This window comes from Mesoplodon densirostris, chromosome 1 (genome assembly GCF_025265405.1).
Source record: "Mesoplodon densirostris isolate mMesDen1 chromosome 1, mMesDen1 primary haplotype, whole genome shotgun sequence".
Lineage (NCBI taxonomy): Eukaryota > Metazoa > Chordata > Mammalia > Artiodactyla > Ziphiidae > Mesoplodon > Mesoplodon densirostris.
In genome coordinates, this window is record NC_082661.1 from 30,944,626 (window position 1) to 30,963,552 (window position 18,927).

General features: G+C 45.3%; 1 protein-coding gene across 3 annotated transcripts in view; it reads left to right on the forward strand.

Moving 5' to 3' along the window:
- Nucleotides 1-18,643, forward strand: part of HPSE2 (heparanase 2 (inactive)) — a 573,464-nt gene extending 554,821 nt beyond the window's left edge. For all 3 annotated transcript variants that reach the window (XM_060109459.1, XM_060109548.1, XM_060109631.1), the window contains one exon: nucleotides 18,478-18,643. In XM_060109459.1, coding sequence (XP_059965442.1) covers nucleotides 18,478-18,643 — 166 coding nt within the window. The remainder of the gene's footprint in view (nucleotides 1-18,477) is intronic.
- The last annotated feature ends 284 nt before the right edge of the window (nucleotides 18,644-18,927 follow it).

Genomic DNA, 18,927 nt, shown 5'->3' on the forward strand with positions numbered 1-18,927 from the left:
CAACTGTAACACTTCTCCTGTGAAGAGAAGTAAAGGAAGTCATCTATGTAAAGTTCCCGATACATAGTAAACGCTCAGTAAATGCCCATTGCCTTCCTTTCCCTCAACTCAGAACTCTAGCCGGTTGGGGACAAAGAGGGGAACAGCTGCTCTAAGAATGTTCTTCAAAAGTGGCATCTTCTCAGACTTTTAAGATAATGTGTGGATAAGGCATTTGTTAAGATTATGATAAAAAGATATAAGAACTGCATAAATGCAAAACCATGAAACATGAGGAAATGATGGTCCAGGGTGGCACCATTTTATGAGCTTGTTTCTCCATCAACCAAGGGCACAGGCCTCTAACCTTATTTACCCAACTCTATGTCCCTGCCTCCAGGATCACAGCTCTGATGTTTGAACCTGACCACACCTTGGCCCCTGCCCTGCTTATACATGCTCTTTAGAGTGACTGAAGTGACTCTCACTGGCTTACCGATATGCTGCATTTCCAATTATGCTCTCATGCATCTAACCTTGTCACCATCTTGGTGCGGAGCTATGTTCTGGCTTTGTTGACAACGTCAGAGAAGGACAGGGAAAAAGAGAATTTCATTCCACAGGGGCCCCGGAGAGGAATTTGGTAACACCCACTGAAATCAAATAGCAATGTTATGCAATTAGAAGAAGAGGGAGCTGGAACCCGGAAGCCTGGATATGAATCCAGGCTACCATTTACCTGTGTGACCTCAGCTCCCTTACCTGTCACGTGGGGTTATTGTGAGAATCAAATTAGAGCATATGGGTGAAATGAAGCCTTCTATAAATGAAAATTTCACACATCCATGCATACACATACATACAGAAGTATAAATACAGACACACACATATGATTTTACATATATTGTATTAAAGAGAGTTTTGGATTAGAAGTCAACAGAACTGGATTGCAGCCCTATTCCTGCCAGTACTTCACTGTGGAACTCTGGGTCCTTCACTCACTTCTCCAAGCCTGTTCCTCTTCCTGTGAACTACTGCTAATTTTTTTTTTTACTTCATATTTTTATTTATTTTTAAGTAGTGTTTCTTTTATCTTTGTCACATTCTTTTTATTTTTATTTTTTTTACAACTTTATTGGAGTATAATTGTTTCACAATGGTGTATTAGTTTCTGCTTTATAACAAAGTGAATCAGTTATACATATACATCTGTTCCCATATCCCTTCCCTCTTGCGTCTCCCTCCCTCCCCCTCTCTCTATCCCACCCCTCCATTCGGTCACAAAGCACCGAGCTGATCTACCTGTGCTATGTGGCTGCTTCCCATTAGCTATCTACCTTACGTTTGGTAGTGTATATATGTCCATGCCTCTCTCTCGCTTTGTCACAGCTTAACCTTCTAATTTAACACCTCTCTCGTTCTAGAAAGAACGTGCTGAGCCATCTCTGACTGTAAGCTGCCAGACAGGGACTGCCGTGCACATGTTCAGTGGCACATCCCACTCTCCTGCTCAGTAACTGTTCATAAGAGCAGGAGCCCTCAGTGGTTCTGGGATGGGGGTATCACAGGAAGAGTGTGGTTTTGGTGCAGCAGACTCTGCAGGAAAGGATGAAAGGAAATGCTAGGAAGTGATTTCAGCCTTTGGTGTCTCCTTCTCTCTTTTATAAACCTCTGGGGCCAGATTCTGTGTTCTGTGCCTGCTAATTCCTTGCTGTAGCCTGAAGCCATGTCAGGTTAGAAGAGGATGGAAAGCTCTGGGAACCTGTAACTGCTTCTGTCTTTAGGAACCAGGAAGAGGCTATAAAGCAGATCAGTGTGCCATTCAAGCCACCAGTTGGGCCTTTTGGCCTGGGGTTTTAAGATTAGGGAGATACCAGCAAACTTTTTTGATGAGTAGAGAACATGGGGTAATTCTCCTTCTCTTAGAATTGCCATCAGGGTTGGAAATAGTTCAGATCTCTGAAAGGGTAGCTGCATGTGAACTTGGGGCTCAGGGCTGTTAGGTATTGTACAGGAAGCACCTTTGAGGCCACTCATCAGGCATAGTCCAGACATCCAGGTCCACAGTGAAGGTTCCTGTTTCTAATATCAGTGAGTGAACCAGTTGTAAGACCCGCCACTCAAGTCTCAATTCCTTATGTAAGAGATAGTTCTCACTCTGGGAACCAGACAAAAGGTGGGTGCCCTATACCCTATGGGACAGAAGAAGGGAAACCTTTAGAAAACTGCAGTGTGTACCAGAGAAGGGTATTCTGTGTCTGGAATATATATTCTTCAAAGATGGCTGAAGAAAATGGGGAGATTTAATTTAGACAAGAAAAATAAGGTAAGTTGTGAGGACTTTCTTCAGATATTCAAAGGGCTGCTAAGTGAAAGAAAACAGATTTGGTCCAGGATCCTGTAAAATGACAGAAAACCAGGGACTACAACTTAAAAGAGAAAGATTTCACCACAAAACGAGCTCATTTTCCAAAGGCATGCCTGGCTTAACTGAGGACAGGACAGGCTTTCTCAGGAGGTAGACTATTAATCAAGGCATGAGTGGCCGTGGCCACCTCAGAGGTGCTCTAAGATTCCTTACTCAGTGGGAGGTGGAGGTGAAAGATTACTGCTTCCCATCAAAGTCTAAGATTCTATTATTCTCTTCCATTTCCCTCCCCCCACACCCACTTCACTTTTGGAGCCTATTGTCTCTATGGTCACCAGAAAAGTAGCTTCTTCAAGCCACCAAAAAGCCACACAAAGAAACTGGTGCTACAAGAGAAAGTGGTAGTTATACCAGGCTAGTTCTCTTTCAAAAAATCTCCAGCTGTAGGTCCCTCCCCTGTCATTTTCACTGCTTTCACACCTTTCTGGGGAAACACTAACCATTCACACCTAAGACAGTAATATTTCCCCTTCTAGGTAAGTCTAAGAGCATCTTTGGGGCAGCTCTACCGTCTACGAGAGAATCTGCCCAATGCCTCACGTGATCACAAATCAATGGACATTGTCCTTTAGGGAATCATCTCTACCCAAGACATAAATATCTCCAATGTCTTTCAGCAAACAGAGAAGCAACATAAAGTTGGGTCAAACAAGGCAATTTACATCAAAAAACAGGAAGACTCACTTTGTAGGGGAAAGTCAAACCAGGAGCAGATGTCTCATCAGATCCCAGCATTCTGCCCTATGCGTCATATTCAATTCCATTTGGAGAGAAAACGATCCAAAAATTGGAAGAGAAGGAAACAACTTTCATCACACTGGTTCTTCTATTCTGATGCACTGATGCTAAAAACCCTGGGATGGAATAGTGCTTTGAGGTGGTCTGGTTCACTCCCCTGCCCTCAGACAGTCTGTAGCTAGGACATCTGGACCAGAAGATGCTCTATATCTAAAGACCTCTAGGGAAGGAGTGCCCACAGTTTCAATCCTGTCTGAACATTTAATTTTATAGGAATACTGGGGCAGACCATGCCTGTGGCTGGGACTTTATATATAATAAATAGCACCATGAAGCATTTCAGAGTTAAAGAAACTGAATTTTAGGGCACTAAGTGACTCATTCAAGAGTCACACAACTATTAAGTGACAGAGCTAGAAAGTACCTAGCATCCAGTTCTCCTGACCCCGAGTCCACTGCACTTTTCTTCAACACTGTGCTACCCTAAGAGTCCAGTAATGTAAACTTATAATGATATTGAAAAATATACATTATGTAGAGCCGAGCTCTGTCATGATACTGTCTGAGTTCATTTCATCTTAGGCTTAAGAATACAATGTATTATGTATTCATGATACATTATGAATATATTTGAAAAGTATTAGGTGACCCACCAGTTTTCTCTCCTTTAGGCTAACTCATCCCTTTTCCATTAACTTTTCTTCACAAGTCCTAATTTCAGATCCTCCATAAAAGTTCTTCTTTGAGCTGCTTCTAAGATTCCATTTCCCAATCACAGAATTTTAGGGAAAACCATTCTTTTTCTCAGCAAAATCAGGGAATTCCCTTCTGTTTCTTCTATGCTCTTCTCAAACAAAAGGATTATTAAATACCAGGAGTGCCTGTAAGTTGGTTTAACTTGAGGTCTCTAAAAATCAATCTCAGCCTTTTATATTCTGACCCCATGCACACAGACACTGCCAGATCCCCTAAACCTAATGGAGCCCACCCTCAGAGGGACAGATGCTGTCAGGGGAGGATTCCCAGGGAAACTGGAGAGTATGTATCTTCATCCATTCATCAACTTTGATTGAGATCCTACTTTGTGCCAGACATAACTCTTCCTCTTCAGCACTCTAACTTTCAGTGGCAATTAATCTGGCTAAATTCTTAATGAACTGTGGTCCCATAATTAATAAGAACTCGGGAAACCCAAGTAGACAAATTAGGGAAAAAGTCTGAACATAAAGTTTAACGTGGTGTTTCAGATCAGATTGTCTCTTGATTGTGCTAATGCCAGGCCACATCATCACCTGACCTTCAAGAGATATTTAATAGGGATGTTTGGAGGGGAAAGGGATTCTGAGGTCTCTGCCCTCAAAAAGTTCATCTCTACTATTAGAAGCAAAAAAACAAACAGGAAGCAGACTGTGGGTGGTGCCATGAGAGAGGTGCAGAATATTTCTGCTTTGGGGCTAATAGGTTTCATATTAAATGTTTAAATTTCATATCTGCATGAGCCTCTCCTTCAGCTGCCGTGATTTTAGCTGAAAGAATTTCAAGCCTCCTAGGAACCAAGAATTTTATTGCCTGTTCTGTGAAGAAATGAACATCTTTTTCTACGTACTGCTTATTTTTTCCATCTCTCTGGGATACAACTTTTGCTTTGATTTCAGCCTCATTAAATCCTATATCAAAGGAAAACATTGGCATCTAACTGCATGCCTTTAGAGAGGTGTCATTTAATGTTAGCCAAACAGAGAGGTTCTGAAAATACTGAAGTAACTCCCAGGTGCTAAGACTTTAAAAATATCTTCATGTCCCTGTTGGAACAGACCACATTATGATACTTCATCTCCAGATTCAGAGCTTGGCTAGTATGAAAAGTCCTGAGGGCTGAACTGGCCACCACCTGACCCACCACAGGTATCGGGAAGCATCACCTTTATTTTGGGACATGGACAGATCTGGTAAAAGGAGCTTTAGGAAAAACCTTAACCTTAAGAATTCTATACCAAGAATTCTCACTCAGAAACAAAACCTGAAGACCTGTCTTCTGGGACTGAAGGGGCCATTACTCCATATATCTCAGCAGATTCAAGACATCTAAGTGTTCAAGTTCTATACTGCTGATATTAGTTGGTACTTGGAGTTTTTGAACTCTGGTTGACCAGATGTACTCCCTGCAGGTTTCCATTATCCTCACTTGTCTGGGATCATTTAAATTAGTTTCTTCTTAAAATAAACCACTCTATAAAAGTTCTGAAGTTATTAAAAGATGACTTTATAGAGGAAAATTTTGGAAATACTCTTAGAGATCTAGAAGTTTCTTCTATAACATCCCTGACAAAAAGCCCCTCAGCTTCTGTTTGATAAGACTCTTCATCTCATGAGTTGGCCCACTTTAGGACTAGACAGGTCTTATTGCAGGAAAGATCCTTCTTACTTGTGGCCAAAGGGTGTTTTCTTCCCATTTCTATCCTTGCTTTAGAAAAATTAAGCAGAGTAAAGCTATACCATCCTTGTAACAATTTTCCAATATGTGTTCCCTTAGAGTTCTAGCCTCCAAGCGAAACACTCTCAGCTTCTTCAGCCATTCCTCAAATAGCAGGTTCCCTGATCACTCACTGTCTGTTCACCTTGGAATCCTTTGAGTTATATAAACTTATCTCATATGATTAACTGTTCAATTTTCTTACCTCAGACAAGCTTAGTTGTGGAGGTCTGAGAAGGAGTAGGAAATGTGAACATTTTGTTATTACAATTTACCTCAGCAACACAGAACAGTAATATTTTAAAATCTTTTCCAACTTCATAATGAATAACAGTATTATTATGTTAAGTTGTATTCTTTAAGTATTAATTAATGAGGTTGAAATTTTTGCATCTATTAGCATTTTATTGCTTTTGTGAATTTTCTACATCCCCTTTGTTTATTTTTCTATTGGGCTCTTATCCACTTTATTAATGATTTGTAAGTTTTTTCTAATATAAGGCAATTTCCCCTTTGCTACGTATCATATGTGTTGAAATATTTTCCTCAGCATTTTATTTGCTATTTTTCCAACTCTTTCATTTTTAGAGTATTATCTTGATGTACAGAAGTGTCCCCTTATTATACAGTTAAATCTATCTTTTGCTTTGTGGTTCCTTCTTTCCATTTATATGGTTATCTACTTATATTCCTGAAATCAGATAAATATATATCTTTATTTTCTTATAGTTTCTTTTTTGTTTCATTTGTTCTATTCATTTCTTTAATGCGTTTGGAATTTGCTTTGATGTTCTGTAAGAGCTAAGGACCATCAATTGTGCTTTTTAAGCTGAGAGTGTGTGAGGAAACCTGTTAACCTCTGCAGGGCTTCAGGTGCCAGTTTTAAAATGTCAGAAAAAAAGATGATGGAGACCTCTTTCTCCTGGAGGTAAAGGCCCTGATGTTGCACATATTACCACATCACCTGCAGGCCTTTTGAAAGGCCCCTCAGAGCCCCTCAGAGGGACAGAGGAGCCGCAGAGGCTGGGTGCAAGGAGAGGCAGGAGAGATGCCTGGGATTGGGGAGTTTTACGAATGGTCAGAGGTGAACAGGAAGGCGGTACTCCTAACCAGCAAAGTTCAAGTTAGTGTTCCAGTTCAGAAAGTCTGAAATAGATGCTGTGAAAGTATAAACATATATGACTATATGTATTTATAAGAATTCTTATACTTAAGGCTCAGAGCCAGTCTGTAGAAAAAATAAGGAGAAGTAAAAGCGTAGAGAAATAAGCCTTCCAATTTTTACTCAATGTACACTTACTCAACAAGACTTAGAGGAGTTTGGATTCTTTTCACCCTTGTGCTCATTTGAGGGTTTCTGGTGGTTCCTAAAGAGATATTAACTATAAGCAATGCATACAGCATTATCTAAGTAACTAATTATATACATATCTGGAAAATATAGTGAGGGTACTGAATGATATATTTAACCCCCTTAGTGCCTTCTGCCTGAAGAGAGCTTGAACTGCTCTTTGTCTGTGGGGAGCTCTCTGTGACACAGCCCAAGACCTGAGAGGAATCTAAATGACTTTAGCAACCTTGCCTTTGAAGAAAAGCACACTTTTCCTTCTCAGTGCTAAAGAAATACAGAGGGTTTTTTTGGCGGTACGCGGGCCTCTCACTGTTGTGGCCTCTCCCGTTGCGCGGAGCACAGGCTCCGGACGCGAAGGCTCAGTGGCCATGGCTCACGGGCCTAGCCGCTCTGCGGCATGTGGGATCTTCCCGGACTGGGGCACGAACCCGTGTCCCTTGCATCGGCAGGCGGACTCTCAACCACTGCACCACCAGGGAAGCCCCAGAGTTTTTTATCTGTGCAAATGCTCCATTGGATTTGGTTCTGAATTCCTGCTGTGAAGTGCCACACACACACTTCCCTGGTCCATATTGAGGAGCTCATCCATCTCACCAGAGTACTCACTACAGGGAAAACATTAAATGCAGCAGTTCTGCAGAAATAGCAGAAGTGCTCACTCTACACTATTCAACAAAAAATTTGCCTTTGAAAAGTTCACATCTTTTTTTTTAGCTTAAAAAATGTGGCCTCTTACATGGTACTCCAAAAGAGTAAGAAAAGACCTGTTTATTCAAAATAAATTCAGAATGTAATGGTTAGAAAGCTATTTGATCCCCCACCCCTGCCCCAGCTACCAACATACTCCCACTCTTTCGTCATCAGCTCATGCTGATCAACCATGGCTGCACTTTGAATTACCTGGAGGCCTTTAAAAACCCCAGTGCCCAAGCCGCACCCCAGACCAATTAAATCAAAGTCTCTGGGCTGGGACCCAGACACCAGTATTTTTTAAAGCTCCCCAGATGATTCAAATATGTGGCCAAAGTTGAGAACTATTGTCCCTCTAGAAAATGCTGGAACAAGATTCCAGCTGATTTGCATCTTTGATTTCACCCAGATTCTATTCTTCATTCAGGCACTAAGCCATTTTGCCAAAGGTGCGAACATGCCAGGAACCCCTGGGAGTTCTCTATGACTAAGTGGAAAGATGTGTACGGTTCCCAAAGGTTTTATTGTTTGTTTTGTTTTAACTCCCAGATTAGTAATGTACAGATCTCTGTGAAGATTAGAGGATTATAAAATGCTTTTATATTTTACAGTGACTTGACATCTTAAACCAAGATGTTTAGGAATCCAGCATTTTCACTGTTACTTTCTGAGAGATTTCATTTGCTCTCAGCTCTAGAATACATTTTCTTCCAGATCACTCCCAGCAGCTGGAATCTCTCCGCATAGCTGTCCATCAATACTGTGGTGTCCCCACCCCAGCTCCACTCACTTGGGGACCCTCGTTGCAAGCAGAGATTTCCATTCTGTTCCAGATGACCCAGATGAAATCCTGGTAAATGAGCACTTTAGAGCAAAGCTAACACGTTTCTGGGCAGTTGATTCTAAACTGAGGGGCAGGGAAGCAGAATACATAGGCAGTTCTGGTGGGCAGAGAAGAAATGATCCTTGTCTTCATCTTTCTCCACATCCTCCAGAGGCTGTGGTTTAGGTGATGGACAAACATAAGCCTCAGGGAACTGAAAAGTCCTAATCCACCTCATCCCTACAGCAGGTCCAGGGCCTTGAATCAGTATTTCTTTGGCCGCCAAGCATCGGGAACCCACAACAGGATGTGGTTCATTCAGACAAGGGGTTGGAGCTCCAAACTGTGGACCAGCTGCCAAACACAAGCAATCGCTTGACAGCCTATCCCCCTCCCCACTCACCTTCTCTAGAACAACTCAGAGTCACCACACTCTTTGTACTCTGACATCTGTGGACCCTGGAGCAGAACCTGTGCCACTGGGACATCTTATTTTTCCCTTTTGAGGGTACACGAGTGCACCTGATGTTATAGGGAACACTGTCAAAATCTGATCAAACTGAGCTATTTATCCCTTTGGTTTAACATATTTGAATAGGTTCCCAAGAAGCTGTGACCTTACAGTAATGGAACTCATTTTGGGCATGACTAATGGACTCTATTTCATACCCTCACATATGGAAAACCTGTCTGTACACACACACGCCTGCCCTTTTACCTGGCTCTCTTGATCTCACCTGCAGACTGCCTGTAATAAAGAGAATGCTTCTGATCCTCTATTGCCCCTTCCAGCTCCACACAATTAGGACTGGGGAAACATGGTCCCTCCCCACACAGGATACTTTAAGACAGGACCGACCACAGAGGGTAAATATAGGAGGATGCATGCATAAGGAAGGGAGAGATGAATTCTAACCTGGGAATCTGGGAGATCCTCAGGGCTGAGGACCATTGACCAGGAGCTGTAAGGATGAACCATACATCTAGGAAATGCTGGAGGGAAGGCGATTCCAGGCAATGGAATGAGCTTCCTAAAGGTTTAGAAGTACGGAAGTTCAAGGGCCATTTTGTTTGGTGCCATAGCATATCGTCTCACGTGACTGGAATAGAGGATGCTTTATGAGGTGAGGGGAGAGGCCATAAAAATACATTAGTGCCAGAATGCAGAAGGCCTTGAAATCCAGGCCATGAAGTTTGATTTTCTTTCTCTCTCTCCCCTTGTGTAATGTGTTAATTATAGTGCCTCTGACCACACATTTGCATATTTCTGTGTTTTCTGTCATAGTGGGTAAGGATTACATCTGTTATAATTGAATTTGTACAACACAAAAAACAGTAGGACTATCAATAATGCCCCTTTCATACCATTTGTGAATGTAGGTGATCATGGCACCAAGTCTTTACAATGGGAGGGAACAGAGTTAACCACATGGTAAAGTCTCCATGATTTTAATAGCTGGTTCCTATTGTGGTTTGGGTGTGATACGCCTATGACACGGAGCTTTGAGATGGTCACAGAATCAAATTGTCTTCCCAAAGTGCCCCCAGATGACTGCCTCCTCTGTTGGAAGTTAACAATATCAGTGTAAATCCAGATTCCTTAGCTGGGCTCTCACCTTGTTTGCCAAGTGTGCTGTTATTTTAAACCACTAGAAGCAGATTGTAGGATCCCATGATGGCATAAACCATTATTACACAGACTTGGATAGAACACAGATCAAATCATGACCCCCAAACCTAACTGCAAACAGGAAAAGCTTACATCCCTAACAACTTGCCTAAAAATCCCCAGCTCTGCTTGCATAAAGGAGTCCTACTTCAGTGATACAGAAGCTAGATTGAAACTCCTCATTATTTCAATATGCTCTCAAAGAACAGGACATAGGGCAAATGATCTTATCAGCCTCAAATTGTCTAAGTGGCCAGGAACTTCATATATAATGCGGGCTTTTCAAGGGGTAAGGGGAAAAGGAAGCGTTCACCTCCATTTTTCACTTTGTCTCCTCTCTTTAACAACAGCAGAGTAAGGGATTGGAGTGTCCAACCAACCACATGAGAACCCCTGGAGAGGCTGACTGAGTGGAATCCGACAAGCATTAATGTAAACTACTATCATGCGCAAGAAGGCACTGAACCACGTGCCACTGAAAATTTAGAAATGCGAACAATTAGCCTAGCCGGAGAACGATCCCCTAACACATAGGAGAAAGCTTCAGGACACGCTTGGGAGGAAGTAATCCTCCCAATGACCCCTCAGGAGTAGGAGCTCCCCTGAGAGGGTCATGAGCATCCTACAGCTTTTGCTTCAGCTGGGCAAGTGGGGACTAGCCTGCTGCGGCCACCTCCGAGCAGCCCTCCTCAGCGGGTAGCATCAGTCACGGCCGTTTCAAAGGAACCTCCTCTCTAAGCTACTCCAGATGCACAGCGTCTCCCGGAGCAGGGAAATGGAGCGAGGCCCCTCCGCCCTCAAACCCGGCCGGGTTCCCTCCCGGCTGTAACCTGCCCCTGAGCTGCACACACCAGCTTCCTAACTCAGCGAGGGGGCCTCCACGGGCAGCTGGGCCTCGGGGGCCTGTAAAGCGCACACAGGTGCGGCTGGCGGGAGGGCGGGGCGCCGGGACCCAGGCAGCGGAGCCAGGCGCCGAGTCGCGCGGCGCCGCCAGCCCCGCACCAGCGCCCCCCTTCCCTGCACGCCAGCCGGGAAGCCGCACCCCCGGCAGGAATCGCAGCCCGGCCTCGCACGGTTCCTTAATATTAGCCACATTGCGGGGGCGCGGGGGTGCCGAGTGCACCGCAACGAAGTTTTTGTCGGGACTGGAGTGATCCTGCGGTTTGTTGCTCCAGGAGGCCAAGGGCCGCGCACGTCTCCGGGCCTTTCCGGGACCGGAGAGCAGGCTGGAGGGGCAGAGGCAGGGGCTCCGCTTTTGGGGAGCCGGCGCGCGGGCTCTCAGCACCGTTGTGAAGAGCAAGGGGGCCCTCTAGTGGCGCGCGGGGAAGCACGCTGGCACCAGAGTCGAAGCCAAGTTATGCGGGTTATCGAGCAGCAAAGGGAGCTGATATCCTCCCCGCCCCACACGCCTCAGATTACTATACCTTCTCCCTTCTATCCTCCTTCCTCCATCCCTTCTGCTCCCCACTCCTGCTTTCCCTCCCTCCCTCCCTCCCTCCTTCTCATTTAACAATCCAGAAACCCAGACCAGAGCCAACTGTGACATTTTTAGGCTGCACACGTCACGCTCAAATGTGGACTCTAACTCAAGTCTCTGTCCTCCCACCCCAGTGTCTTTTCCTTCCAGACTGTAGTTCGTCTATTTATATCCCATCCTTCTTTTACTGAGCACCTGCTATACGTGTGTTAGTGGACAGCTGAGCGCGAGATGAGCAGGGCGGACACATGGTCTTCCTGACTAGGGGAGGGGCTGACAAGCAGTCAGCGATCCCAGTGCTGTGACGAGCACAGAGACAGGAGAAGCACTGAGTGATAGGGAGTGCTTTGCAGGCACCTGAGCTGAAGGACAGGTAGGAGTTCGCAGGGCAAAGGAGGCTGGAAGCAGGGCTGGAGTACGGAGAAGGTTCCAGGAAGAGTGACAACATGTACAGAAACCCTGAGAGTAGAGAGATTGTGGCTGGAGAAAGCCCAACACAGAACACAAGGAGGCGGGAGGTGGTGGGGAGCTGCAATGGGCAGCAGCTACAGGGGCCTCTCCGGGCTGCAGACGGAGGTAAATGGCCTCGCTCATGGGGTCTTGTAAAGACCTTGGAGAATGTTCTAAGATCAGCAGGAAGCTACTGAGCATTTAGACAGGTGAATGTCATGATCAGATTTCTATCTGTGCAGGGTCACTCTGAATTTGGCATTAAACTCTGCTTCAGGCTAGCTATTAGTTTGTGGGCAGCCAACCTGAAAAATGTGGGAGCCAGAAAGAATCTTAGGGTTCATCTAGTCTGTCATACAAATGGAGAAACCCAGGCTCACAGAAGGCAAATCACTTTCTCAAAGTGGCTGAGGTGGAACTAGTTATCTCTAAGTCCCATTCAAGGCCCTAAATATGCCAGCAGAAACCAGACACTAGCTCCCTGGGCTGCTCCCGATAATACGCAGGCTTCCCTTGCCTCCGCTCCCACAGGAGTCCAGCCAGGGCCGAGCCAGAGACCAGCAAAGTATCTTCAAGACTGGCAAAGAACATGCTCACTAGACCTGCTTCCCTGAGACCTCAGAACAGCTGAAAGCTTGCTTCAGTATCCATGGCTAGCAAGAACCATAAAATAAGCCATGAAGACCAGAGATTGTAGACAGGTGGTGGAGGAAGGAGGGTGACCCAGCCAAGGGGATCCCACAGAGACCTGGGAAGCAGAGGGCTTGACTCCAAATTGAGACACTGAATCCCATTCCAAATAGCATTCAAAGGAAACGAGTTTAGAAACAAAGCAATTCAGACCTTGAAAAAACAGATGGTGATAAAAACTCAGTTGTCCTAATATTTGGATAATTTAAAAGCCCTCAGCAGCTAGGGAATTAAGAGAAATAGCTCAACATAGACTGGATCATTTAGCATTTGGTTTGAAAAGTCACAGGCCAGGAAGGAGGTCCAAGAATGTGATGAAAATATGGTAAGAAAGGTTTTCAAAGAAAGAAACATGATCCTAGTGAGTGCCATCTGGAATTGGGGAACAACACGAAATAGTAGAAACAGGTATCAGGAGGCCTGAATCCAAGAAAGAGCTTAGCCACCTATTAGCTATGTGACCTTGCCCAGGCTACCTAACCTCTCTGACCTCATCTCAATAGTGAAGTTACAAAAATAATAATACTAATACTTGCCTGTGTACCTCACAGGGCTCTTTTAGCAGTCACAAGGGAGGCCAAATAGGACTATGGTGAAGTGCTGCAGGGCAAACCTCAGCTCTGCCACTTACCAGCTATGCGACTTAGGTGAATCTTAGACCCCTCTAAACTTCGATGTCTTCATCTGTAGGGATGCTAACACCTGCCTCAGTTGGTAGTTGTGAGGACTAAATGTGATAGAATAAATCACAGCATCCTGCCTTTTGCATAGACAGTGCTCAGTAATCAGTGATTTTTATCATTAACATGATATGTTTGCAAACTTACAAGTTGTTCAATGCATAAGAGTGGAAGATAATTGTAATATTTAGTGTGATATGACTTAACTGGGTAATAGGATAAATATTAAAATAAAAATGTAAGCAGGAAAATTAGAATGGAGGTGGTAAAGCACACTGTCCATCGTTACAGTGACGGAACTTTGTAAATAAGGTTGTATGAGGACTTAAGGTCTCACAGAATTAACTCAGGTTGGCTTAGCTAAGAGGTGGTCATATAGATCTTTTTTAAGGATGAAAAAACGCTATCAATGATCAATAGCCACGTGTCCAGTTGAGATAAGGTATCTAGTGAGTGACTGTGAGAATCAGCGATAATTCAGGTCTTATCTAATATCTCCAGGGCCAGAGAGCAAGAGTAATTGGTACATTAATGAAATCTGTAAAGACACTCAGCAAACCTCCAGGGAGCCTCTTTAGAGCTGGAGACACTCAGTCCAGGCATACCAGAAATAACGTCAAAGAGCCTCAAAAGTCCATTCACTTGTTCAGAAAATATTCCATCCCAATTCTATGCCACTCGGTTAGGCACCGAGTGTTTAGGGATGAAAGGCACTGTACCTTTCCTCACCAAGCTCACAGCCCAGTGAGGGGCAGAGTGGGTAAGTCCCTACAATTCAGTGAGGTGGTTATATGGGAGCTTTGGGTACACGAGAGTCCAGAGTTGGGGCTCCTAACCCAGGGGTCAAAGAAGGTTCCCCAGAGGGGGCAACATGAGAGCAGGCTCTGCAGGGACCCAGGGCAGTTAGTCCTGCAGAGGAGGAGGAATGACTGCTCCAGGTGGAGGGAGCACCACACACAACAACCCAAAGTGGAACTACAAGTTATTTAATCTGGTCATGCTGGGGCAAAGGTCCCCTCAGGTTCCAAGGTTCCTTTGTAATGACAACAAATGTCATAGCCCTCCCACACTATAGTAATTGTCCCTTTAAAAACCCTTGCTTGAAAAAAAACACATGATGCCCCATTCCTCCCCAAAAAAATCTATTAGGAATTTTATAGCAGTTTTAAATGAACTTGTGTCTTTTTTTTTTTTTTTGCGGTATGCGGGCCTCTCACTGTTGTGGCCTCTCCCGTTGCGGAGCACAGGCTCCGGACGCGCAGGCTCAGCGGCCATGGCTCACGGGCCCAGCCGCTCCGTGGCACGTGGGATCTTCCCGGACTGGGGCACGAACCCGTGTCCCCTGCATCGGCAGGCAGACTCTCAACCACTGCGCCACCAGGGAAGCCCAAACTTGTGTCTTATTAATCCCAAGTGTCTACAGGCATTAACATTTGAAAAATATTTACTTTTTTAAAAAATGAACTGGTGTATTTTATTCCTACCAGGATCTACTGACATTTTCATTTGAGAAAGATCTACCTCATTTATGGGCAAAATTGAACTGTTTTTCATTGGGAACAATCTGTTCATGCATATACTGATGATGTCCTTACAATGACTGCCTACTCAGCCCAAGCCCACCCCCAGAGGTCTGTGATCCACAGGTAGCACTGGAGTAAGGGGCACTGGCAGCATCTGAGACTGGGGAGGTGGCCGGAGCTTGGCTTCATCATCCAGATTAAGGTGAAAGGGATGGCGTTGTTGGAGAGTTTGAAGCAGGGACAGCCCCAGATGGTTCTGTCAGCAGCGTGGCCAGCACAGGAGAGGTAGGCAAGGCCAGGGGCAAGGAGGTAGGTCACAGGGCAAACTCTGAACTAAAATAATAGCAGTGGGGCTTCCCTGGTGGCGCAGTGGTTGAGAGCCCGCCTGCTGATGCAGGGAACACGGGTTCGTGCCCCAGTCCAGGAAGATGCCACATGCCGCGGAGCGGCTGGGCCTGTGAGCCATGGCCGCTGAGCCTGCACGTCCGGAGCCTGTGCTCCGCAACCGGAGAGGCCACAACAGTGAGAGGCCCGTGTACCGCAAAAAAAAAATAAATAATAGCAGTGAAGGGAGAGAAAGAAGCAGATCTGAAAAATATTTAAAGGTAGAATTGGTTGGATTTAGCGACTCCATACCTGGGACCTGAGGGAGAAGACCCAGATGACCGCAGCTCTCTGGCTTAGGTAATCTTATAGATGGTGGTGCCAGCCCAAAGATAAAAAGGCAGAGAAAAGGACAGAGTTTGAGGAGATCTTGACTCTGGACACGTGACTATGAAGTTCCTGTGGAACAGCCAAGTGGAGATATATAAGTTAGAAGAGGGATTCAGCCTTGAGTTACAGGTTTGGGAAGCATCGACATGAAGATAGTAATTTAAGTCCTGGGAGTTGGTAACAGCACCCAGCTGGAGTATGTTGTATGGGAAGCAAAGAGGTCCCAGGACCAAGCACCAGCACCCCCAGCATCTGAGAGGCAGGTATAAGGGAACAGTCCCCCAAAAAGGAAACAACATGCAGAAATGGAGGAAAATGGAGGGAAAGAGAGAGAGAGAGAGAGAGAGAACACTACCACGGGAGCCAAGGGAAGAGAGGGCTTTAGGAAAGGAGCCATGAAACTCATCAGTGCCACAGTACAAGGACCAAGAAATTTACCTACCCAGAATGACAATGAAAAGAGTAACAACAAAAAACACCATCTCCCACTTACATGGCTCACTATGCTTTCAAAGCACTTTCACATTTTTTATTTCATTTCATCCGTACTATAGCCTATATTCTCACAGATACAAAACTGAGGGAAGTAAGGTAAAGAGAGTTGCCAGAGCCGTCTAGGAAGTTAGTGGCCGGCTCCTGGAATTAGAGATCAGTCCACAATCTTGATCATGCTCCCTGGTTCCAACCATACCTGAGTCAGCTTTTGAACCAACCAATAAGGAAATCAGAATGGAGCCTGTTGCAGAAAAACCACTCGTTATTAGTATAGAAATGAAAAGGCTTGCTTCTCACACTTTGTTTTGACTTCCTAGAACCCAGAGATGGCAATACTCTGGGATCATCTGAATCTAAGAGGGTGTTGCCTGACTCCTCAGGGGGAGGGCTTGCATGTAACTCCATATATAGGAGGACCACTGAAGGTTTTCACGTGATAGCAATTTGAGTATGCTTTGGAAAGATTAATTAGTATTATTGAACTAATATTTGATAGTGCATATGTCTGGTTGTTGGATATTCACACCACCTAGAACCAAATAATAAAATACACTGTGAAGACCTGTCCTGGCTTTTTTTGCACCTGAACCCCCTCTCCTCACCCTGCCCTCCACTCCAATGAGTACGATGTATTCACCAGAGAGGGTCGCAGAGGTTCTTGCATGTTTGGTGAGGTCAACACTGACCTTTAGATCTCAATTCTCACACCTCCACATCCTCCAGAGGTAGGCCTGGCTCTCCACCCAGGAGCCTCCTGCTTGTTCATTCATTCCTCAGTCATACCAACAAGAGAGGGGGGCTGCCCCCTGGCCTGTCAGATCTGGACTGGGCCCGAACTGATCCACGTCGGGCCGGGCCTGGAGCTGTCTCTCTGCCCAGCCCTCCCCTGGGAGCAATTTACATTGCACTTATCTCTGGGGGTTCATGGCTCTACTGAGCAAGGGGTCTGATGATCTCTCTCTAAACATATCATTCATAGCACAGAAGGAACACTAAACCAAGACCTCTATATCAATTTCTAACAGTTTATTCTCTTCACAGCTCCGATGATACCATGGCAATGTTATCACACTGGAGGCTGGGCAAGGCCCAGAAATAGTCATCATGGTAATGCTGATTTTCCAAAGTGACTTACAGCCTTATTTCCAGCTAGTGGCCTGGTTCTGGCCTTTTCTACTGACCCATAAAACTGAGCTTCAGTGGGTACTTGGCTGTCCGAGTCACTCTCCCGTCAGAAACAGCTGGGAGACTGTCTGGATTCTGTACCACAGGCCTAGGATGGGTGATGAGCCGTTCCCCTTTGCTAAGTCCTTCGCAGGGCTGAAAATGACTGATACACAGGAAGGATAAAAGCAAGCAACGCAGGTGAACTGAGATCACAAATGCCCGCTTTATCACCTACTTCTTTGTGTCTCTAAAATGTAGGGCTTCCCTGGTGGCGCAGTGGTTAAGAGTCCACCTGCTGATGCAGGGGACACGGGTTCGTGCCCTGGTCGGGAAGATCCCACATGCCACGGAGCAGCTGGGCCCGTGAGCCATGGCCACTGAGCCTGCGCCTCCGGAGCCTGTGCTCCGCAACGGGAGAAGCCACAACAGTGAGAGGCCCGTGTACCGCAAATAAATAAATAAATAAATAAATAAATAAAAATAAAAAATAAATAAAATGTAAACATTCATTAAATATTAGTTATGGAAACTGACGCTCAGATTAGAGAAAGGAAGGTTGTTACCTAAGTCTCTGTCCTCCTCCAGAACTGCCCTAGACAAGTGACACAATGTCAGTTCTCTCATCTCTCAAATAAACTAATGGAAGATGCCAGTTAAATAGGAATTTCTGAAGTCACCTTAAGCCTATGCATCATTCCACACTTTAGGTAGAAGAAAATTCTTCAGGTAGAAGAGTCAAACTGAACTGCTATCATGATTTAAAGAAAAAAAAATAGACCTGAGACACTTTTCAGCTTCTGCCTCAGAGACATTTAACTTGTCAAAATAAATGATGACTACCTGTGTTCAAATCCTGGCTCCCAGGACTACAAGCTGTATAGCCTTGGGCAAGTCATCTAAGTACTCTAGGTAGAATGGGACAAGGACAGTTTCTTCCTCAGAGCATTGCTGGGATGTTCGAGCATGTTTCCAAAGCACCCAGCTGAGAGCCTGGGCAGAGTAAGTATCAGTCAGTGATAGCCAGCCAGGCACGGTCAGCAGACGGGGGCAATCTGAGGCTGCCCAGGCTTTGCTGCGATGGCTTCCTTTCAAGGCAATAACGAGTCCCATGCTGTTTTTCCTCACTGTAGGTCAGTGCAGCTGAACGGCCAGCCCTTAGTGATGGTGGACGATGGGACCCTCCCAGAACTGAAGCCCCGCCCCCTGCGGGCCGGCCGGACATTGGTCATCCCTCCAGTCACCATGGGCTTTTATGTGGTCAAGAATGTCAACGCTTTGGCCTGCCGCTACCGATAAACCCCCTCACACTTGCAAGTCACCGGCAGGCCTGCTGGACTGCTTTCCACTCTTCTGCCCTAATGGTATCAGTATTTTTCAGGCATCTTCTGAGCAACAAACCAGTCTCTGCCGCCCCATCCTGCTGGAATCAACACTAACTTGCTCTCCAAAGAGACAAATACCCTAGCATGAGCTTAGCCTAGGTAGGTCACTTCTACCCCAAAGGAAAATGTAGACCTCGTAAGCATGAAGGTATGTGTGTAGAGCTGTACGCACCCTTGTACATGCACCATGAGAACAAG